General features: G+C 37.3%; 1 protein-coding gene across 3 annotated transcripts in view; it reads right to left on the bottom strand.

Moving 5' to 3' along the window:
- Positions 1–25,102, bottom strand: part of slit1a (slit homolog 1a (Drosophila)) — a 90,551-nt gene that overhangs the window by 26,764 nt on the left and 38,685 nt on the right. For all 3 annotated transcript variants that reach the window (XM_027176258.2, XM_027176256.2, XM_027176257.2), the window contains exons 5-15: positions 19,886–19,957; positions 19,254–19,325; positions 18,033–18,104; positions 16,289–16,452; positions 13,188–13,335; positions 7,004–7,075; positions 4,917–4,988; positions 4,599–4,670; positions 4,253–4,396; positions 2,828–2,991; positions 1,696–1,719 (exon numbers count right to left, since the gene is read on the bottom strand). In XM_027176258.2, the coding sequence (XP_027032059.2) occupies positions 1,696–1,719; positions 2,828–2,991; positions 4,253–4,396; positions 4,599–4,670; positions 4,917–4,988; positions 7,004–7,075; positions 13,188–13,335; positions 16,289–16,452; positions 18,033–18,104; positions 19,254–19,325; positions 19,886–19,957 (1,076 nt within the window). The remainder of the gene's footprint in view (positions 1–1,695; positions 1,720–2,827; positions 2,992–4,252; positions 4,397–4,598; positions 4,671–4,916; positions 4,989–7,003; positions 7,076–13,187; positions 13,336–16,288; positions 16,453–18,032; positions 18,105–19,253; positions 19,326–19,885; positions 19,958–25,102) is intronic.

Genomic DNA, 25,102 nt, shown 5'->3' with positions numbered 1-25,102 from the left:
AAGAGAACTATGTTTGGTAGGCAAAACTGTGGGAAAAGGATGGATTAGTTAAGCTTTCTATGGGAGTTGGTCAATATGCACCTCTAATACATGTAAGCCATAAAGGTCACAGGACCACCAGCATACTGGTTCTTTCCCTCACCGTTTGTGACTCACCAAGAACAGACTTAATGTGCCAAGGTGCTTGAACACAGTTATATAATAGGCCTTAAATAATTAAGCACACAGATTCCACTTGAAGCCACTTATAGTGAAAGCTTTGTGGGCTTTGGTTGGATGGTGCACTATTGTTGCTCTTGCTGTGGCTGTGGGTAGCTGTTAACGAGCCGAAGCGCTCCTGGCTACAGCGTGTGGGAGAAAAAGCCCATTCTCACTCACCACAGACAAATCCATCTGATGAAATGTTAAAAGCTAATTTGTTGTTTAACCAAAATCCTGAAGTGGAGCAACCCACAAATTCTGTTCAAAGACATAATTTCTAACAGGGAACAGTATGGATCTGGAACAAATTAGAGCTAAGTGAATAATTCTTCGGGAACTCAACGGCAGTAAATAATATCCAGCTCCTAAATCTGAGCACCTAAAAACCATCTGTTTGACGTTGAATGCATAAAATGATTAGCGATATTTGGCTGTATCCCTGTATCCAAATAATCATGTTCTGATGAAGCAAGAGTCCTCTGACACACTTTCCTCTAAACATTCCTTCAAAGACTTCACTCCGAGACTGCGTCGGAATCAGGAAGTTTAGACACACTAATGATCTGCATTAGTGACTGTTTTGGATGTGACTGGTGGAAACAGCATTTCCTGGTAGGATAATGACAAATGAGTTAAACAGGAAACAATAAAATTGGCTGAGCTCTTTGATTTTTTTTTTTTTTCCCCGCTTGTTTTTCCAGGGGTAATGAAGATGGGTGGCAAATTCCTGTGTTCATGACTGCTGTTTTGAGCTCCAATTAAGACTGCATGCTTGCAGGAGATTTTGAGTGACTCACAGAGACAAGCATCTACAGTACAACACAGATAATTTCACTTTTCCTGGGGCTGTTTAACTTCTAGAACTTTTAGGGTGGCAAAGAAAAAGAAAAAGAACAACAGAGAGGATAACAAAAGAGGGAGTTGAAATACCTCTCGTTTAAGTATTTTATGGCTTTTGGTTTAACTATATAAAGCCTCAGGTGCTTTGTCTTATGACATAAGGTTTCCTATTATTCATTATTCATACAGGAATGTTCTTCAGGACAGACCTGGAACTAATTCAGCTTTTTTTTTTATTCTTTTCTAAGGAAGACAGATAATGCATGAATCAAGTATCTCTTTGATCTTTCTTCCGCTTAAAATTTTTATTAGACTTCAGCCAAAGTCAGCTTTTAATTTTATTTGCATGACTGCTGGTCATAAAATTATTTCCATGGAAGATGTTCGGGTAAAAGATTCCAGAAAGATATCCAGATATGAATCTCTAGTAAAGACCCTCCTTTTGTTTTTGAATTGTTTTTATTATTATAAAATGCCGCTCTGCCTTTCTTACTCCAACCGCAACATATAACCAATATGTACGTTTCGAGATCCCTGTTGTTACTGAATAAATGTACACAAAGCGATGTGATGCAGAAGAAAATAAAAGACAGTAGGTGATATAGTGAATGACAAAGTGAAAGAGAAGAGAAAGCAATGTTGAAGCCCACTTACCTGGAATGGAGTACTGCTCTTTGGCTGTGATGGAGACAGAAGGGAAAAAGCAATGACATCATTAAGGTACAGTTAAATGGATGTATTAGACCCATGCAAATGCAGGTGCTGGACTTGAAATTAAACTTTCTTTTCTTTGTTTTTTTTTATTATTATTATTTTATTTTACCTGTCATACAATAAAACTAGAATTGGATTATTTAATGTAATAAAAAATAAAAATAAATAAATAGATAGATAGATAGATAGATAGATAGATAGATAGATAGATAGATAGATAGATAGATAGATAGATAGATAAATAAATAAATAAATAAATAACTACTACTACTACTACTAATAATAATAATAATAATAACAATAATAATAATAATAATAATAATAATAATTATTATTATTATTATTATTATTATTGTTATTATTATTATTATTATTATTATTATTATAAAATCTACTGCTTTTATCTAGTAAAGAGCTTTATTTGGTGTTTTGTATTAACACTGTGGAAAAGAAATGAATTACATAAAAATTCAACTAAGCAAATCCAAGAGAAGCTAATTGTGTAATCTTCAGGACTCTCTGAATAGCAAGGGCAGGTCTGAGGATGTCTGTTCCGTAAATAAGGGCATGTTTGGCAGCTGTTCCACTCTGAGACCGCGTTTACAGGGATGGGCCCATTCAGACAGGATTAGACAGTTGTTAGAAAAACCACTGGGGAAATATGTGCCAGGCTGCTAAGCTCTGACACTCACAGGCTTCCAAGACGCTAAAGCCAAAAGTAAGGCATCAGGAACTTGTGTTTCTGACCATGTTTGGGTGCGTATGTTGGTGAGAAACTCAATGCCTCAAACACACTGCCTGAGAAAATCAATGTCTGGAAACATTATTTACTTTGTATTAAATGGGCAAATAAAACCAGCAAAATTTGTCTTGTCACAACTACTTTTTTCACTGCCAGGGTAGATTGATTTTCTTTTCTGTTAGACTTAGCTTAATATTTTGTTTTAGTTTAGCGGTGACAGCACACCCATAGATTGCATGATAAAGTGACCAGGAGGATGGTAGAAATGTATATGATAAGCTGCATGATTGGTAGAAAGAGTAGTAATATATATATAAATTAAAGGCTCACCAGAACAGCGGAACTTCTTGCTCTTGATCTGGCCAATGCGCTTGTTAGCAAGGCGGCGTGGGCTAGCACACCGTGCTCCACTCGTCTCAATGGGATTGGCACGAAGATAGTCAGCTAGCCATTTGAGGTTACAATCACAGATAAATGGGTTCTGGGCCAGGTGACTATAGTGGCCAAGTGGAAAAAAGAAAACATTAGCATCCGGATAAGCACATTGTCTGTACAACACTGCAATTAGTTACGCAGTGTTTTAAAATCAATCAATACAAAAGCTATATTTTTCACTTGTTAATGTTAACCGAGACAAATAAAGGCTAAGGGTAATAACTCAGACTGTAGTAAAGTACTGAAAAGACTGAAGTAAAATTGTGTCATTTCATTTACACCTTTCTTTCCATATTAAAGCTTCATTTACAAATAACTGTCTTGATGTTGATATCGCAGCAGCAAAGGGTTTAAATAAACCTCTGCATCCATTAAACTATCCTATTTCTCTATTTCCTATAGTCAGTTAACTTCAAGCATGTCCTGCAGTGAATAGGGACTGTTTCAGCTTTAATGTAATCCGATAACACTGTTCCGGTAACTGTTAAACCTTTTTTTAAGTTCCCTGCATGCTGTCCAAGAGTTAAATGAGAGGGTACACAGTAGCTTGGAGTGCTAGACATGCAGCAACCATAGCTGTGGTCATACGAGCCCTGTGTCTAAATCTAGAACAATTCAGGCAGTGGACAAAGAGGGGCCAGGGGTTATCTTATAGTGTTTCCTCACAATTCAGTCTATATATAACAAACATTTTGGCTTTTCTTTCTAAATGTCACCCGGCATGCTTTATTGACATTACAGATGTATGTTGGGAAGGAGACAAGAAAATGTTAAGAAAAAATGTCTTGGTCTTGCATGCTACAGTATGTCTGCCATGTTTGCGTGCAGTTCAGTTGCAACACTTCGTCAATAAGGTTGCTCTGCTAGTAATAGGGTAGGGTAAAAATGTACACACACACAAAAATAAAGGAACATGACTTTTTAGTTAATTTCACAGTATGTGGGCTGGAAGGTACTGTTTTTTATATTCTATGGTTTATGGAGCAGTTCAGGAACCCGGAAGGATTATAGACTATAGTTTGAAGTCCTCCTAGGATAAAATTACTGACATGAATGATTTATGACATCTCTTTACATCCCTACGCTATTGCTATTGTATTGAGATAAGGTTACAGGTGTAAGCATAATTCGTCACTAGATGTATTAAGAGCTGAAGTATGGGAAAAGGGCACTTGAGCTAGTTGGGTAAAAATATTGTTTTTGCTTGAGGGAGTTAGTAAGGCCAAAATATGCCATTTTTGTGTTTTCTGACACCTTGAAATGGATTTATCAGATGAGAAAATGAAGAATGTGAAGAACGAAAGGTAGGAAGGCACTTACAGTGTCTGAATGGCACGCAGAGAAGCAAAGGTGCCCTTGGCCAAAGTCTGGATCTTATTGTCATACAGAGACAGCAGAGAAAGATTCTGCAAGTCTTGGAATGCATTAGCACGAACACAGTGTATCTTATTGGCATTAAGTAGTCTGGGGAGAGGAGAGGAAACAAGACACACAGAGAAAAACAGACTGATGGGAGCAGGTCAGAACAAGACAAATTCTACTGGTAAAGTTAAGTTCAGCCAAATTGATACAGACAGCAGGGTACGCTATGGTTATCACCTCAAGCAGTTTGATGGAATTTACATATACTGTATTTATTAGGGCTCCAAAATTGTGTCAAACTTACAGCAGCTGTAGGGCATAGAGGCCGTCAAACACTCCTTTGGGCAACTCGGTGATCTTATTCCCATACAGTACCCTGAAGGTCAGACAAAGTAGTGTTTGCAGTATGCAGTAATGGTAGTCTAAATCAAACAGACTGATACATATGGTACTGATATTTCAAGCAAATGTAACTGTCTTAAGCTGTCAAGGCTGAAATGCTTGGAGAGGCTCTTGATAAGTTCAAATATTTACACTCAAAAAACTGATCTACGCTCCACATGATTCTGTGTCTTTCGGGTTAAATTCAACACAAACATTTTGACAAGCAAGACACACTTACAAAGAGTTGAGGGAACGCAGGCCTAAAAAGGCATCAGGAGCAATCTCAGAGATCTGGTTGTTGCTGAGGTCACTGAAAACGGGGGGAAAATAGGGTAATGAAAATGATAGAATTGCAGAGTATGTAAAAGCAGGACATAACTGACTCAGACATTCTTAAAGTAATCTGACCTTGTGCCCCCTTTCCCTGGCACTACTGGAACATCAGTTACCTGTGACTGTCTACAGTTTAATCAGTCTTTTGCTGAGAGGCAAGGGGAATTTTAGGGCAACCAGTCTGCACCCATTTACATAGCTGCCCACAAAGAGCTGCGCATGGGTTGGCTGAAAATCCAGTTGTCCAGGGCATGGTTTCTGGCTGGGTCAGCCTGTCTGCCCAGTGGCAGAGTGATGAGGTGGGATATTACAACAGCACAGGGCTTTTCCCTCATACTGGAACACAGTTTAACAAACTCCACAGGTTCGTGGCCCTCTTTCAAAACCACAGTGGGCATTCTTTGTGTTGTGAGCTTCCTAAACCAGACATAGCTGCCGAGTATATTCTAAATGTGCATCAAAATATGCCTCAGGAGGGAAAAAAAGCATGTACATTGCTCCAGCTCTGTTAATCTGTCTTGTATAAAGAAGAGGCTGTCCTCTTAACAAACATTTATACAAAACCACAAGAAAAGTCAGCTGAATGTATTTTAATCAACTACAACGTGTGGAATTGAGTCGTCCAGCCAAATATGTGCTTTTTTTTTACATAAATGATATAATGTGGTTCCTCCCAGGCACCTAAACTGATACGAAATACATTCAGGGAGTTTGTCTCCAGGCAGAAGTCTAATTTCCTGCACAGTGTGGAAGGTGAATAAAATGTCCTTGATTTGGCCAATCACCCCCCCAGCTAGTCATTTTAGTCAGAGGTGGTCTACATCTCAGATTCAAATTGGTTTTTAAAAAGTGACAAAACAACAAGATGACCATAGCTGTGATGTGCAAGGAGCCAGCAGATGACTCTAAAACAGGGTTGTGGTTTGTATCAACAGGAATGTCGAGGAGCGAACTTTTTCTTTACCACCCTTCCATTAGTGGATTACTTGGGCTCTTCCAGCCTGGTGAAAAGTTGTGATGGCAAGTGGGACAGCTGAAAAAGCAAACAGGCCAAAGGGAGGGAAATTTGTAAGTTTTATTTTTACACAGATTAAGCATTGCCATGACTCGTCTGGTTACTGGACCAACGCATCACCGAAGGACAAGTGAGCGGTCTCTGAAATAGAAAAAAAAAGAAATTCTCCTTCTTCCCACGGCTGCTATTTGAGGTCCAAAACTAGGCAAAAGCAAACGTTTTTGTGGATGTGGCTGCTGCGTCAGGTCATTCAGGCCATTATGTCTAGAGTCTTCCATGTGAAATTTTTGTCCTCCCATGGATGGTAATCCCTCTGTCACAAATTACAGTGAGTTTGAACTGTTGTAACTTGTGTACAATAATCAGGGAAAATGCCTCATAAATATGCTTAATTTGACCTAATGCATAGGACAAACTAATCATTATTCATATTCCCAAAGTCAGATTTTGGACAATGCAGACAAAAATTGACAAAGGATTGGTTGGAAGATGGGTGTGGTGGGACATTATGTCTTTCAGGTTCCACAGTTTTCTTCTCGACTTCTTTCTTTTTCTTCTCTAGAAGTGTCCAATTTGAGAACACTTTTAAATAATTATAGCACGTAGACAGGATGATGAATGATATGGAAGACCAATCAAATATTACAATAGCACTGATGTAAGGATTTTTCAGTTTAAAAAGTCAGAGGATTGTCTGAATCCTGTAGGAAAAAAGATCAATGGTGCAGTTAACAATGGAGCAGGAAAAACTATATTTACTTCTCCGTGCTCTGATTTTTATTTTTATAACTTTTGCTTTTGAAATATTTTATCCGTTTCCAAGAGATGTTGTCCAATTTTAAAAATACAAGTTAATATAAGCTGCTAAATTATTATTATTATTATTATTATTATTATTATTATTATTATTATTATTATTATTATTATTATTATTATTATTCAGTGGAATTTCAGTGTTATTGGGTCAATAAACTCACATTCGGCGAAGCTTCTTGTAAGGCGAAAACGCTCCTGGTGGGACGGACTTGATGCCGTTCTGTTCCAGTCGTCTGTGTAAAGAGGAAAAAAAAAAGAAGGGAGAGAAGAAGAGAGGGACATTGGTGAAAGTCAGAAAACTAGACAACAAAGAGCACCATGGCAACAAAGCTCATTAATATGCAGCCGCTCGGCCCGATTGCATAATGGTCAGGTGCTTCTTGTTATCCCGGCTTCAACTGGATCATATTTACATAATAACAAGTTATTGTGCCAGTGACAACGACAAAGAAAATCATAGACATGACTGAAATAAGGGAAGGTTATTTGCATTTCAACCGACATTGTTAGCCTTGGGTCACTTTCCTTGGGCTAGCTCACCCACTTTTAAAAATATTTGATCCAGAAGAACCTCAAGGTCTGCAAAAACGTCAAGGAATTATATTTCAAATCTAATTATACTGCATAAAAATCTGTATAACCTGTTAGCAAAAGATCCACTTACATTCTAAAACCATCTGTTGGTGAACTTCCTCTTACTGAAAGGTCTGAAGAATATCAACAACTTCATATGGTATAAGCTGGCAGTAATGGCATTATGTGGATGCATTGTCAAGAGCACGATTATTAAGTGCAAGACATGACTGAAATGACAGAACTAAACCTCAGCCTCATAATCCCAACGCCCCACACCGTAGAAACATGCCAAATGAGCACCTGACTGCTGTTCACCCCACCCATAAGAACTGCAAATGTTCCTCTTCCTCTTTCCAGTTCAATTTAGAAAGAAAAAATAACTAAAACATAAGTGAAAAAGCAAAGGAAAACACTGATCAAGGTGAGCAAAAGGAAATACCATGCTACTTTAGTTTAGTTTCAGTGTTCCTGAAATAGAGACCCTGAGCAAGTGTGAGTCTCAGACATCTGAGATTCCTCCAACCACTATATTGCTGGCATCATTAGAAACCACAAGTTGTTCTGGCCTCTTTTTACATCGCAGGCAGCCATTAGGAGAGTTAGTATTAAGCCACACACAATCAGTTCTCGCCATCAATCATGCAGAGTCTCAATTCCAGAATCTGTCTCCACGGCTTTAGATCCGTGCACCTGCATTTATGTCATTACACACTTACTTACAGCTATGTACTAATGCAATGAATGCATATTCTGATTCTACTATATATATATATATATATATATATATATATATATATATATATATATATATATATATATATATATATATATATATGACATAAAAATGTTTCACGTATGTGTCTGTTGATGTAATGACTAAACAATGTCCTCTTTAACTTAACTGCAAGAATATATATACTGTATATCTCACCGACTTACTGTGTCTATGCACTGTGTGTGTAATGACAAGAGTGAGAGCACAAAAAAGCTCAAATTCAGACTATTTAACTGTTATTAATCGCATATGTGGTGATCCCTTTGCGGAATCTTTACGAATTGGCCTGCTCTAATCACCGTCAGCTGTGCTGGAAAAAGTCCGGGAACGCAATAAAGGTTTATTTCTCTCGCGTTTTGCGAGTCCCATTAGTGGCTGTGCATGCTGGTCTTTATTTTTTTATTTTTATTTTTTTTAAACTTAAGAAGCTTTCACTTAATGACCACACATTTCACCTCTGCCACAAGGCATAAGCCTTGATCCCCCCTAAGACTTATTAAAAGGGGCAATTTTAAAAGCTGCGAGATGACCTAGAGCATCAATGCAGACAAAACTGCGTCTGCTTGCATACATAAGCCTGATTGTGGAAAGCTTCCACCACGAAGGCACTTCTTTGCGTTTGTATAAGTTAACTGTAGTTCCATTAAACATTTGGAGATCACTGATATTTTTAATGGAATAGCATTGTTGGCTGTGAAGACTGATTTACATAATTTTTAATGAAGAGAGATATTCCACTTCAAAGATGCATTTAGTGGGAATTAAATTGCACATTCAATTGCATGGATGGCGTTGGCTCCAGAACATAGGATAGAGCTAAGCACGTTTCTGTCATGTCCATTATTTGGACCACTCTATTTCAGGAATTATATTTGGTTCTTCGTCCTTTTTCTGACATTATAAGTGCACATCCTTACTTATTTAAAGCCACATTTACTTATAGCAAGGCCTTATAGGGTGCTACCAAGATGCTCTTCACAGGCATCTGAGGCATGAATATAACTCTATAAATCAATACTTGGTGACTAAGTTTGGTCACGATGTAGAGATCAGCTGATGAATAAAGAAGCTTGGACAATGACAAATTGGAATTGATTGTAGGTCAGTACAAAGCTTCCACAAAGACAGGCTTGATTACTAACAGACAAGTTGCCCAGAGCCTATAATCAAAAGAGGACAAAAAGAGATACACTCATCCAAAATAATCCATGAAAGAGAATGAAATAATCAAGGGAGCACAATCAATGCCATGCCATTCATCAGCTCAAAGTTTGATAGCTAACAGTATCACTCTGGTTTGCTCTGATGTAATTGTGTTCGGCTAATACGAGCGAAAAAAAAAGAAGAAGCTGGGACTTTGTAAGAAATCATAAGAAACTGGATAATGATCCCTTGGTTTCATGCTGAAATACTCAAAAAAGGCACAAACTAGAGGGCAGCTTTGCTGAAAAAGCAGCATAACTGTCAAAAAAAAAAAAAGCCAGTCTGAAAAAAAAAATGCTTTTGAAACCCCCAATCTGCAGTAATCATAGACATTACAAACACCCTCCCACATAGGCCCAGACCAGGAAGCAGAAAAATAATGACTGCTGGGCTTCTGTGAATTGTTTCGAGGCCATGAGGAAGCATAGCTGTCCTGCTGTAATTGAAAGCTATAGTATAATGAAGGTGGAGGAGAACCTTGTGAAAGATGGATAAAGTATGGATACTGGAGTGTTTAGGTAGTCCAGTCCTGAAGGAACCAGGAGAAGGGCAAGAGGTTCAAGGCATGGATGATTGTAGACTGTATGTCTGTAGTGATGACAAATGCATCATAAAAAGAAGCAAACTGAAAAAACTCCAAGATTTTATTTTGTTTTCGAAGTAATATATTGGCCTCGTATATCATGTCACAAGCTTTCATAACTTATTTTGAAAAGAAAAACATTTCAAGGCCACTAGGGAAAGAAAACTCACTGGACGGCTAAGGATGAGCAGGTTTTTTTTTTTTTTTTTTTTGAAGGCCAGAGAACAGAGATACGTTAGTCTGGGAGTATGAGTAGATACATCTGATTGAACACAGACTAAATACTTGTTTTTTTGCGGGGGGGAGAGAAACAGGATTCTTTGGGCATTGATAATATTGCAAGTGCTAAAATTTTATTATGCACAAAATTTTCTGAAAGTGTCTGAGCGTCTGTGTCAAGATGGTTCTGTATGGCCACAGGACACCTTCTTCTGTGCTGCCACTTGGGGAGGTTCTGGTCGCCTCTGAACGTTGTTGCCAAGGCACTGAAAATGGGTCAGGGTTATTAAGCTACACCCATGTTGTGTATGTATTTTTAAACATGTTTTTTTCAGTAAACTGAAATGCAAAAACCAATCCACTGCCCTTCTTGCCCTCACCATAAAGGACAACTTTTGCTTTTGTTCAACTGTAAATGGATAATTGCTAACTTGTACTGTATCTTTGTTCACACTCAGGTTTTCTGTGAAAACTATTAAACAAAATGGGTATTATATTATTATCTATTAAATTATATTAGTCCACTGTGAAGCCGAATGTCTTTACAAGATGTGCTACATAATAACATTGACAGTGAAACCAGATTTTAATCAATTTTGCATTTTTTAGTGCTACATCAATAAAGTGAAACGTCCAGGATAGCTAAGTGCTTAGCCAAGAAAATACTGAGATTACGCCAAGGCTATATTAGCCTTTCGATATCATTTCTTCACTGTGAGAACAGCCCGATGGTTTCCTTTCTGTAAGTTGGGCCATAGATGGATGAATGAGCTGCTAACATGGCCACCCTGCTCCCAAACTGTATGTGCACAGCTTGATGAGTGAAATCCCAAGCCTTAGCTGCAGTTCACTTTACTCGACATAATGTCTAGACAGGAGTTACTGTTATTTAGAATTGAATCTGAATCTCTTGGATATTACTTCAAGATATGATTAAAATGGTTTAATTAAAAGTAATGTTTCTTTAAACCAGTGGGTCTCAAAGCGGGGTCTGTGGAAACCCGGGGGTTCAGGAAGCATAGCCAAAGACGCAGTCTTTTTTTTTTTTCAGAATGGGAAACACAATCCATCAAGTTCCAATCCAAGTTACTATGTTTATTATGGAGTTTGCATAGTTATTAGCCAGTTTACCCAAACCGGAATTAATTGGAACTGGAATTACCAATAATACCAAATCTCATTGAAAAAACAAACTAGCACTTTTGGTGCTTGGCCACTAATAAAATAATGTTCATGAAATACATCAGAAGTAAGGGGTTCTGTAAATTTATTTTATAGTTAAAGGTGTTCCTGGCTTCAAAAAACTGACAAAAATGTCTGTAGTTTTTCATAATGCTAACATCTGCTTCCAATCTACTAGAAATACTGTACTTGAGTATGCTTTAGGAATACTTGGCTCCGATCAATTTTTTGATGTATTTGACGTCAAATCGTCTTTAGTCTCATAGCTTCGCTGTTATCAATATCCCCGACCTGTATATTATGCAGTTACAGTCTAATTGTGGTATTTTTAAAAATTGACTGTTATTTATCTGCTAAACAATCAATTAAACGACTCCCATTGTTCACCTTAATGAACCGACTCAAAGATCAGACTCAAAGAATCGATTCTATGAGCAAAAGCTTTACATTTTACATTAGTATTGCTTTAGCAGGTCCGTCTGTCAGTTTATCTGTTTGCATGTTTAAACAAAAGTGACATTATACCATGATATTCTAGACAAAACTGGGAAGAACAGAGTGACGTCTGTTATGTTTGCCCACTGTATTCTGGTTGGTAAAATACGCTACCTTGCTAACCGAAGTTGCATACAAGTGTTGTATGATTATCATGTTTAAATGATAAAATAATTTTCACTATAATGTGCTAGTTTACTAACACACTATTTACATGCGTTTGCCATCGTTCCATCGATAGGCTTATACTTCCGGTTTGTGAAAAAAAAAAGTAAGGTTCTATTTGCTACCCTTCTACAATTCATACTAGAATACATAGTGTATTGTGTGTCATATATATTATACGTGCTAACAATTTGACTGTAACTAAACACAACAGATTACTATATTCCTTAAAATGAATTAATCAATTTATATAAAAATGTAAATTGCCACATGTAACTAGTCAGGTATGGCTATATAATGTATCATCGCTTCTTCTGTTGTGAGTCGTTTTCGGATTAAAAAAAGCATCTGTCAAATAAATGTGCTGTAAATGTAGCTAAGTAAACTTTATTAAGTCATTTTTATTTGCATCATGCCATAATGAAATAAATAGATACAGTAAATTTAAGTTGTATGAGCATGTCATTCACTTGTCTCTACAGTATGTACATCAATTAATGTGTTTCCCTAACATTATCTATATAATATAGAATGATTATTTTCATAGCTTCTTGATGCGTATTAATTCAAAATAGTAGATATCAACGATTTTTTTTTTTTTTTGCTAGGATTTTTCCAAATATACAAAAAAGGTTTACCCAGGCTGCACAATCCTGCATAATATAAAGATATCATCTTAAGAGATTTCCTAGAACAGTAAGTTATCATAACCATGGCCTACTTGCCCTGGGCGACATGCATGCAGATAAGCCACCGTTGGTTTTAGAGTAATTGCTCACATATGTTCGCAACAGGAAAAGGGCAAAAGGCGAACAGTCAGATACTCAGGCTCCCTGAGGATGATATATGTACATTATGTTAAGTTTTCATCTTAGAAGTCTGAAAAGCTGCCCTTGGAGCCCACTGTAATCAAAATGGGGTAATCGTGGCATCAATTTTGGCACAGGTTTCCATCCTGTGGATAAATGGCAGATTGAAAAGAAAGTACAGTGTTCTTGAGAAAAAGTGATGACAAAGCCGTTCAATAGGCCAGTATTCCCAATTAATAATGCTCCCAATAATTTAGCTGTTCATTGCCATTTTAGATATACAGTTACACTAGCATAGTAAGATTCCCTTTGTATTGATCATGGTACAGTATACTCACATTTCAGCCATGTTTTCAGGCAAGTTGGCCGGGATGGCCGTTAGTCCTTTACCCCTGCAGTCAACTATGTTATTGCTGCAGGTGCACATGGCAGGACAGGAGCCAGAAGCAAGATTGCATGTCTGAGGGCTGGAATTCTCTGATTGACCTGTAAACATGAACAAAAAGCAATATAATAGATTTTATTTTACTGTTGTTTACTGTATTTGAAACCATATGATGCGTTATCTTTGTTTAAGCATTTGCTTATTGGACATAATATGGTTAATATTAGTACAAAAATTATTAAGGCACGAAATAAAAATGATATAAATATGTATGACGGACTACAGTAAATCTTCTTCCGTTCTTATTTAAGGAGCAAAGCAATGATTTTTTACAGCAGAATCAAACTCCTGAGTTCAGCACTGACCACAGAGGAAAGGATTGTGGCTTTGGCTTGAGGCACCATTAGTCTTGTCAAGTCCCTGGAAAAATGAGGTTCGACCTTAAGCCTTTTCTGTTTAGCAAGTTCCATGTCAGTCAATTGCAAATATATGGCACTTGTAGGCAAGAGAATAAAGGGGGATTCTGTGAAGTGAACTTAAAGGAGGAAAAATGAAACAGAAACGGAATTTATCGTTTGTACTACTTCTGAAACAAAATCTGTTGTAATAGCGTCTTGGCAATGCCAAGGACGAACTAAAATCACCTCTAGTACGATACACTGCATATTAAAGACGCATTAATGCAGTCCACTGCCCAAGGGAGTGCTTTGAAATCCGCACAATCAGCGCTTCTCACTACAATTCAGCGCTTTATCCCTTGCCTCTGAAAGAAGAGGGCGCAGCAATATGCATACACTATAATAGTCTCTCACTCTCCATGTTCTCTCCTGATACTTTTTGCTCTGCACCTGTCATAAGAAGATAACACTGCACTGTGATACCCTCCAGACAGCCTAACCTAGAAAGCGAATAAAACAGACTTTTAAATGGGCTAATTTGCACTGCATAACAAATCTGGTCCTTGGGAGCCTTTCGACCAATGAATATTTGATTTGCTTCTCTCTCTCTCTCTTTTACAGAGTTCTGGTTGTGCCGGCTGCCTACTGGTTAATTCATAACCAGAGAAACGCATCCGGCATACGGGAAGTGAGGAAAGGCACCAGAGAATAGAGGGAGGTAGAGTCAAGGAAAGGAAGTCAAAGAGAAAGAAGGCACACCGAGGGCATCGCTATACCCTCAAAATGTGCCAAATATTAGAAACAATTCTTAAATATGCTTGAAGGTAATTCTGGTTTATTTCCAGGTGGGTCCAGATTAATCCAAAATGCACAAACAAATCTGGATTATTGAAATACTCCTATTAACAAAGGTGTTTACGCCTGTCTGTACGCCATCTATATACATGGTTAACACTTTTCCCTAGTGTGTCTGGCCATATCGAGCGGAATTTTACACATAAGCATTACACAGTGAAATTCCTGGCACTAGTTCATGGCCCATTAACTTAATTACAACTACTTAAATGCTTAGCGTAACAAAAAGCCATGCTTTTATCCACACTTGACAATAGAAAGTAGATACAGTATTTATCACTTAACTCTCAGAGAACAAACATAATACCATATAATAAGAGATAACAAGTTTGAATAAAGTTGTAATAAATAAAGTTTAAACTTGATAAAAGCCTTCCCACTATCCGGACAGCAAAATGCATCCCGATTATGCACCCTAAATCCCACCCAGGTGTCCTCTTATGCATAAGCATGCACACACACACACACATACACACACCTCCCTGTAAAAAAGCAGCCAACATGCATTTATGTGCCAGCGAGTCGCACAGTAACGATCTCTGCACTGCGAGTTCACGCGCTGGTCAGGGCTCTGGAGACATGGTTTACGTCTGTCTGATTAGGCTCATGGATTGGGTTTCTACTCAATGTGATGAACATGAGAATATTACAAAAGTAGAAATTATTATTTTTATTATGAAAATATATAATAATCAATAGAAACCTGAGGGTGCCTCATTTGACAACATGGAAACCCAAATCAAAGTTTATGTTCTAACTTTTTCCTCATCTTAAACTGCATCTATGTAACATCCATGTTGCATCCTCTTGAGGATTTCGGATTTTGCAGGTCAGATGCACCACAATATTTGCAGATGTATTTTCCCTTCTTTTTATTTATCATCTGCTCTGTATCTTGCATGAAGCTCCGTTCCCACTGTCAGTAAATAGTTCATATCCTGTCGTGCTTGCGTGCTTGTGTGAAAATCACAAGTCATGTGAAAAGGTTCACAGTCCCCAACCTGCACTGGCTCCATGATGTTCCAAACTCAGCTGCTGTGACTTCCTCTGAGTAATTAATACAAGGCCTAGTTCTGTCTAAAAGAACCTTGTCCTGTTAGCCTATGAACAGAAACTAACAGTCTCACTGGAGGCCTCTGGGGCCCCAAAGGAGTGAGTGTAATTGGCGATTATCTAAAAAAATCAAGTCTTTGTGAATACAATCTGCTTTTTTTTTTGTATGGAAGTCTGTCTGAAATTTATGCTAACAATGGTAACAGTATACAAGACTGTTTAACAGACTCTAAGAGGCTTTTTATGCTAACTGGAATAAACTGACCTTTATACCTCGTCATAATTATGGCTCAAGATTTTAATTTAGCCTGACACCAAATATTTAAGATTTGGAACGAGCTGTCTATCCTCTGATTAAAACAAAACCATCAGATGCTGTTGGGAGTTAGAAATGACCTTGCATACCCCCCACTGTTTCTCATACAGCCTCAATGCTTTTTTTGAGAAGTGTGAGGGAGTTACCTGTTTTCTTGGACTTATCTAAGAAACAGCAGTGCATATCTATTTTATTCTGGCTCGGCAAATAAGAAGGATGATGAACACACCAGCTGTTATCAACATGGCCGTGTTTGATATGATTGTACTATGGACACATTGCGTTGCAGTAAGGAGAATAAACCTTGGAGGCTCTGAAGCACTTTGCACTGTATATTTCTGAACAACAGCCTGAAAGGTGGTTTTAAAATAAATAAATAAATAAATAAATAAATAAATAAATAAATAAATAAATAAAAAAAAAAAGACTTACCTGAACAACTGAACTCGTGTTTTTGGATCTCGGCTACGTTGATCCCACGGAGCTGTGGTGGAGATGAGCACTGTGTGAACAGACCAAGCGTTGGCCTCTGACGCAGCCACTGGGACAACCAGGACAGGTGGCAGTCGCAATTCAGATTATTTGAGTGCAAACGGCTAAAGGAGGAAAGTCCAATTAAAATGAGGTGATTCCGATTTTACAAAAGCTTTCATCAGAGCTCCATAAATGAAAACAAGTAATACAATAAATATAGATATAGTGACCATATAGAATGAAATGGTGTATTATTGACATTAATAACAGTACTGACACATTTATGTCATGCATCATCTTCCTTAGGAGATATATAGTGCTGGGAAAAATGTTTCAAAGAACAACGGGCCAAAAATTCCTCCACAGCAATGTGAAAGGCTCAATGCTAGTTATCACAAACGCATGATTGCAGTTGCTGCCACCAAGGGTGGCATTATATTTAGGGGCAATTGCTTTTTGTAGCTTAATAAATGAAATCATTGTTAAAATATGTATTTTGTAATTCATACATTCATTCATTTTCTACCGCTTATCCGAACTTCTCGGGTCACAGGGAGCCTGTGCCTATCTCAGGCGTCATCGGGCATCAAGGCAGGATACACCCTGGACGGAGTGCCAACCCATCGCAGGTTATTTGGGTAATATTAAATTTTTTGATGATCTAAATTGCATAAGTGTGACAAATCAGGAAGGAGAAATACTGGCAAATCAGGCAAATACTTTTTCACAGCACTGAATCGTCTCATTTCCCTCGGTGTAAAACAAAACGGTCCTGTCTGGATTTAAATACAACTATTGTCAGTATTACATCTCGTGACAGAAACCCGAAGCAATCGTGTCTAATGTCCTGTAATCGGAGGGGGGAAAAAAAAACAAGTTGCAGTTTAAATAGTGGGTGGTATTGTTTATTTTTTTTTAACTTTATGAAAATTTGGGAAAGTACTTTTTATTTCAGCATGCATTCACATTTTCTAATTATATACACACAATAGGGTCAGAGGGGGGTATTCATTTCTGGGGCTGTTCGCTCTGAAACTTTTGAGGATCAACTGAGGAAATGGTTTCTGGCACGGCTACAAACCCTAGTGTGGCCTATGGCTGCCCACCAAAACTCCATGGAATGATACAGTGTGTGTCTTCTGGCTCAAAACTGTGTGGGACAATGGTTTCGCTAGCTGCTGAGCTGCCTGCTGAGCAGACCAAAAAAATGAACTCTAAGTAAATAAAAATGTCATAAAAGTTTGCGGACAAGGGTTCAGAGAGACCAAAGTGCTGCTTAAAAAATTCTTAAATTAATAGTCTGTTTTTGTGGCATGTCATGAAAGGTGGTCTTAAATGTCAGTAGTACGTTACACTGAAAACAGTTTTCCTGATCAGACATAAAGTCCGACATGTTTAGCAAGACATTATTAAGTAGCTGTAAATAACTGAATCTGAATTGCCTGGTTTTAGTCTCTGATTTATATAATACATGGGTTTGTGGATAAGACTGACTAGCACGACATATCGCCGGTTACTTATTTAGTCGAAAAAATAGCCCGTGCTTACTTAAATGACTGGGTGTCATTTTCATTCAATAGAATTTACCCTGAAACATTCTATACGTCTAGAATGCAACCGTTTGTGACCTAGAAAAATCGAAATGAGTGGCTATGATTTAGTGACTTGGAATTAGCATATGTTGTGTGTGTGTTTTACTTACAACGTCCTCAGCTTGGGCATGTGGTTAAAACTCGACACCGGTATGGCACTGATGTTGTTGTTGTTTAGTGTTCTGTGAAACATCAAGCAAGATAATGTGCAATTAATTATTATCCTGCCAAAAGCTAATTCTGTTTAATTGCCACTGCTTAGATCATGAGATATACTCTGAACATAAACTGCTGTTCTGGAATCAGTTTTTCTTTTCCTTGTAATAGAACTGTTTATATTCTAAATGGTTTGTGCAGTTGGTTTACATCATGTTCTAAAGGTATCACCTTTTTTTTTTTTTTTTGGTTGCCATTCCTCAATCACCTGCCTCTCTTTCACCCTCCTGGAGGGCAAGTAACACCCCATCTCTTGCAGATGGAAAATAACATCGATCAAAAGCCAAACATTGTAAGTGCCACATGGCAAATTCAGACCAACCAGGAATGTTAAGAGGTGCAAAATGTTGAAATTGCTTTTTGGAGAATGTCTGTTTGCAAGCCTTGGGGAGCTTATGTAGGTTTACAAAGTCTCGTCAGTGTCTGGCAGGGTGTGATGATTTCCTAATAGGAAGCAGAGATCACTTTTGTTCCCATAGACCTCTGCTGGAGGTCATTTTTATCAGTCTTGTTCTCTGTCATACCACACACACACACACACACACACACACACACACACACACACACACACACACACACACACACACACAAACAACCACAAAGCTATACAAAGCAATATGGCTAAAATCCAATCACTACCTCAGCTCCTGTCAGATGAATGATCTATGATAAGATCTGTGGGTTCGAGGAAAGAGTGTTTTTACCACATCTGTAACGTGTGTGTGATTACCACATGTGTATTTTTAAAACATTTGTCTTTACTATGAAAAATGACAGTTAGTTGACTCAAAAATCATTAATAATATTAATTATAAATAAATAAATAAATCTGGGGCTGGGTTTTGCAAGAGTAGTGAGCGTTAAAATAAACATTAACGTGCAATAGTTTTAGCCTGATCATGAACAGGTAGCACAGAAACTCATGGAAACCACTCGGGATCGATGCACTGATTCAACGAGAAACAGAGCTTATCATTGCAGTAAATACTAAATTGATAGTTATTATGAAATAACAATAGGTGTGTACAGATAATGAATATTTTTTATACTGATATGTAAATGATTTATTTGTGTGTGAGTTTTAATGAAAGACTTTTACTAAGTATTTTACTTACAAAACCTCCAACCCTCTAAGTGCCCGAAATGCTCCATCTTCAATACAGCCGATGTGATTTTTGTCCAACTGACTGTGGAGGCAAAAGATAATTTGGATGAACAAGACAGAAGTTAAAGGATACACACACACACACACACACACACACACACACTTTGAGCTTAGAACAGCATCGATTCAAATAAACTGTTCCAATATTCGGAACCAAGTAGTGAAAGCGATGAGCAATGCAGAATGTCCCATCATCTAACACCACCTCCTTTTTTTTTTCTTCTCATGCCTTTTAATAACAGTCATTCCCATAAGCAAGAGCTTATTATATGCGGGAACTACGCTCACTGCCTGGTGAAATCGATATCGGTGTAGTCATGCTGAATAGCAAGACCGCTTTAGACCTAAATCAGGTCCCAGTGGGTTTCCATGATGGCTCAATTATAAATTATCTCGTACTGATAGAGTGAGTGTACAGGCCATTAATTACATCTTTGCGAGGCACTTGAGACTTGAAGGTCAAAAGTTGTTCAAAATGCATGCACTTTTACCAAACTATATGCACTGTTAACATGAAAGACAGACAGCTTTACTGTATATTGAATATAAATATATATTAAATCAGTGAGATGTTTAACTTACAGGTTCTTGATATCTGTAGCCCCCCGGAAGGCCTTGCGGGGAATGGCCTGTATGAAGTTCTCACTTAAGTCTCTGTTAAAACAAATAGCTTTATTAATCACGTGATGCATTTCTGAAGAATGCAGAAGACACCAAAGACCTGCAAGCATTATAATAAAGATCGTAATAAATACATTCCTGAAGCCTTATTAAAACTAATGCAATGCAGCCTAATGCAGCTGTCACTATGCAAGTGCAGGCACAATGCTTTTAAGTGGATTTTAATCTCATTTCCATCACAAACATCTACAAAGCGCCAGTCCTGACTGAACCAGTGTGATGTGCCTTTCAGTGTGAAGGGTTGAACCCATTTAGCTGTTTCTAAAAGCCATTGATAGCACTATTTGTGAACAGTGTTAGAGAGCGCGGATGGCAAGGTGGAGCAAGAAGGAGGGTAGAAGAGACGGAACAAACCCAATGAGGCTAATTAGTGTGAGGTTTTGTTCTGAGGTTCAATGGGGAACTGAACACTTTCAGAGTAGCGGTAGTTACCATGCCCCACACTCTCTACGAAAAACAAACCAGTGTACATGCTTTCCCACAGAATGGAAATTTTTTTTTTCTTATTACCAACTTTTTACCCGGAGCAATTACCATTATCCATGAATAATAAAAGCATGTAAGAATGTGCATGTAGAAGCTCCAGGTCCATCTGCACTCCTGTATAAAACATTTCATCAAGACCAGCCAGTCCATTTCTGACAAATGATTCTGGCCTAAAAAACTAAATCTGCCATTAGACCAAATAAGTTGTGGGAAATGCTGTTGTTTTATATACAGTAATACCTCGAGATAAGAGTATAATTCGTTCTGTGACCTTGCTCGTATCTCAATTTGCTCGTATCTCAATGCAATTTTCACCATTTAAATGAATTGAAATCCCATTAATCCGTTCCAGCTCGCAAAATTCCACTCCAGTTTTGTTTTGTTTATGTGTTTTGAATATGAAAAATGTACAGAACCTTTATTTATAAATGAGAAATATTGTATAAAACATACAGTAATAAAAGAGAAGGTTAAAAAAATAAACTGGTTTTACTATAAAGTGTATTATTTACCTTGGAGATCAGACGACTTGAGCTAACGGAATATGCACACTGAGGTTGATGGAGGAGTAAACAGGCGGAGGAGTTAGGAGGAATTACACTTTCACTTTCGTTCACTTACTCACTACTGTATACTCTTAATGCTACTTTACACTTAAATGGAACTTAACTAAACATCACTAAAATTTACGAACTTAACTGAAATTCTCTTAACTGAACTTTACATAGCTACAATTTCTGTTTTCTTTACATTAATATTCTCTTCACTTGTTTTTGCCTTTTTTGTCACTCTTCCCTCACTAACATCTGCCGGTCTTTTTAATAAAAACCGGCTCGGATGTTGGTATCTCACACATGGTTGTTGGGGATCTTTGTTTCGGTGGTGGCTCAGATGCTCGTATCTCAAACATTTTTTCGTATCTCAAGGCAAAAATTTGGTCGAATCACAGCTCGTCTCTCAAAAAATTTGTGTCAATGCACTCGTATCTCGAGGTGTCACCGTATTCCCTGTTAGCAAGTCACTCAACAACGAGTGTTACCTTACTGTTGCCTTTTTCCAAATATAGGTAAAAAAATGAATGAAACGGTTTGTGATTGTGTGTTTAAATAGTTAATTAATTAATATCATGATACTGTGAAACATACAGTATATATTCCAAATATGTTATCATGCTGAAAATTTCAAACAGTAACACCAGTAATTAATAATATTATTTTATTTCTTGCTTTTTTTTATACTTTTTATATATCTTTTTTATTATTATACCGCACAGTTGCATAAAGCATTTTTACTGCATATCATATTTGCAAAATCAAATTTTATTTGATTTTGATATTATGTTAATGATCGAACATTCTTCCTCAGTCACTCAGCAAAGAAAACAAAGATTTCACAATTTTTTTTAAATAAAATCTTTTAAAGGTTGTACTTGAATATTAATGCAAAAGCAGACTGCCATCCCGCCATCTTAACAGTGGAGTTCAGCCTGGTATTTGATGTCCCGTTGTGCTGATAATTGCCTTGACATGTTGTTTTTGTTTTTTTATGGACTACATTTCTTTTCTCTCACATCGCTGATTTTTGACTGTTAATTGTCCTCTCTTATCTATCCAAGAAAGAACAGAGTTCAAAAGCAACCTGATGTTTAAAACAGCATTGAAAACAAAGCATTATGCCAAAAGCAGAAGGAAAAAGAAGACCAGTTGCAATTTGTTACTAATATTACTTGACTTCGGTATTTTGTGGATAGTCTGGATGAGAGAACAAAACAAAGTGTCAGTGGTTAAAACCATGTTGAATAAAAACAAAGACTGACAAGCTGCAAATCAGCATCATAAATCCTGTTAGCATGCGCTAACGTGATTGAGCTAGGATTGTGTTTGTTTAGTGGATTATGAACTGGTGTTAGGCAGGGGGCTAATTGTATGCCTTTGAACAAGATAATGAGAACGCAGAGGATGACAAATGCGGCTTCTTTCTCTCTTTAGTGATTTTACAACACACACTCAGTCTCTGTCCTTGAGTAATAGAATAATTATTGAGTCCAGGCTTGGTGGAACTTCATGGAAGAACTTTGGAGAGATCTTTTAAATCGAATCAAATCAAATCAAATTTTATTTGTCACATACACATACATACAGGGTACGATATGCAGTGAAATGCTTTATGCAACTATCCGGTATAAGAATAAAAAATGTAAAAAAAGGCAAAAAATAAAATGAGAATAAAATAATTCTCATTTAAGAAAATAAAATAATTCTCATATAAGAAAGTATAAACTATATAAGAAACATCAAAATATGAAATATATGGAGAATATGAAGAGATAATGTATTTACATATACATAAATATACATATACATAAATGTGTATGGTTTTTAAAGATTGTCCTTAAAGTGTCCAGGTGCAGTATGGTGTGTAAATAGTGTATAAAGTGGCATTGTGCTGTGCAAGTCCAGAGTTAAAGAGTCCTTAGAATGTCCAGGTGTGTAAATAGTGTATGGAGTGTATAAAGTTTTAAATGTAGTGCTTTAAATACACACATTTATAGGACAAATGAGCTAGTGCTATGGGTTTTGTGTGATTTGGGGAAAGTGTTGGATGTGGTGGGTGTTTTTACTGCAGTGATGATTCACTGTGTGTAGTGGTGTTAAGCCGTGAGAGTCACTCGGCAAACCAAAGACTGACTGCTAAGTATATATCTCAATGCGACAGCATGATGAGTAAATGACTAAATACGCACCTATAAATATGCATATTCCTAGAAGGTCTGAATAAGAACCTGAATCATTAACCCTCAGGAATGTCAGGAACAGGATTGCAGATTCCTATCTGGGAAATGGCTGCAAAAGAAAGGCATTGCTTTCTTTTGTTTTCGTGAAACTATTTTCGTATGATTTATTTACAGGATTATTTGAATGTGTTGCTGGAAAAAGTTCATTTAAGGCTGCTTTAAAGTCTCCTGTTTTTCAGTCTACCTTTAACTGACCCTGCCGATCTATTTTCTTTTTTGTGTGTGTGTGATCCAAGGAGCTAAAGCAGGGATAGAAACAAAAACAAAGTTATCTCACAAAGAATAAAAAAAGACAGAATCAAAGAGCAGTTATTTTTCTCCAGACTTTCAGTATCTATTCAGTAATTTGAAAGGATAAGACAGGTGGGAGAGCTTTTTCTTACATTGGCTTCCAAAACATTATAGACAAGCGGTTGTGTTCTGACTAACCGATTATAATTCAAGGCTTTCAGCTAATGTTTGCGTTGTTTGTGTTTATGTAACTACTTTAGAACTGCTTTGATGCCATAGTCATTCATATTAATAATTTTCTAACACAGCACAATATATATTTTCATTTGCTTGTCTTACTGAAATACGCATTCTTGTTTCACAATTTGGTGCCTGGATTCTGCTTTAATTAATGGTCCAGCTGGCATTGCCAAAGGTTGAAGAGGTGGTCCGTTGCTGCAAACCAAGCAGAACTAATTGGAGTTGGGACCAGCGCTTTTGTCCTGCCAGACTCAGGGCCTTATTGGTTATCAGATCCCCAAGTTATGGAGGGTGGAAACAGACAGCGTTAAGTTACAGTCACAGTGATAACAGCAGTTGATGCCATAAGATCTCTGTAAACTCAGTTATCTGATGCAGGTTCAGATAAAGGCAAACCCTTCCCCTTAAAGAAAGACTAGAAAAACTTTGTAAGAATTGTTCCTGTACTGATTGCTGAATTTTAGCTGTAGCTGCTTAACACTACTTAGAAAAAGTCCCTGAGCTTAAATTTCAGTTCCAAATATAGGTGAACCTACATATCTTATGCTGCGGTAATAATAGTAATAATAATATTAAGCCACACCACACAACTTTAAGCTTTGTGCTTTTTCACCCTCTTGCAATTGCTGTTTGATTACAGGTGTTTTTATGTGAAATTAAGAAATCAAGAGCTCTCCTAAAATTTCCTCATTGGGACACAGGACGCACCATTAATTAGGGAAAAAAATGGTAGTGCAATGTGATCTGTTATCGTCTTTATAGTCTGTTCCATCTGAGCATCTGGGGTGAAGACAATGGAGATAATATAATATAATATATAATTACTTGATTCTACCTAATCCCACTCAGGATATGTAGTCATAAAGAAAAGGAAATTCTAAAGTGACATGCTTTCAGAAAAGATCTTTACAGACCTTCTGTTAATGACACGTGTCGTCATAATTATAGCAGGATTAACAGCCATTCTTCAATGCTTTCACCTCTGGATTAGGAAAGTCATTCTGTGGAAAACTTCTGTTTGATCCACCTCATTAAGTGCAGATCACAACCCACGCTTAAATCTAAAATATGTTTTCGTGTCTTTCTTGCCAGACGCCATAGTCTACCTAAAGGATCAGTAACGAATCAGTAACCATTGGTTATCCACGATATAGATTATGGCGTCTGCGGTACTCAAGGATTAAATGAAAACGCTGAAGCCTGTGAAACTGTTATACTGTTCTTGCAAACACATTGTAGGCGGGAAATTTAGTTAACACAATCGAGAGGATTCTTTCTGGAGTCACTGTATAAACAGCTCTGAGATGTTGAATTCGTTTATTGTAATTTTTGGACTTTATTAGACATCAGCTTTACAAGATTATAAT

The sequence above is a fragment of the Tachysurus fulvidraco genome, chromosome 7, assembly GCF_022655615.1.
Source record: "Tachysurus fulvidraco isolate hzauxx_2018 chromosome 7, HZAU_PFXX_2.0, whole genome shotgun sequence".
Taxonomy (NCBI): domain Eukaryota; kingdom Metazoa; phylum Chordata; class Actinopteri; order Siluriformes; family Bagridae; genus Tachysurus; species Tachysurus fulvidraco.
Note: the sequence above shows the minus strand (reverse complement) of the source record. Positions and strands in the feature narration are given on the sequence as shown.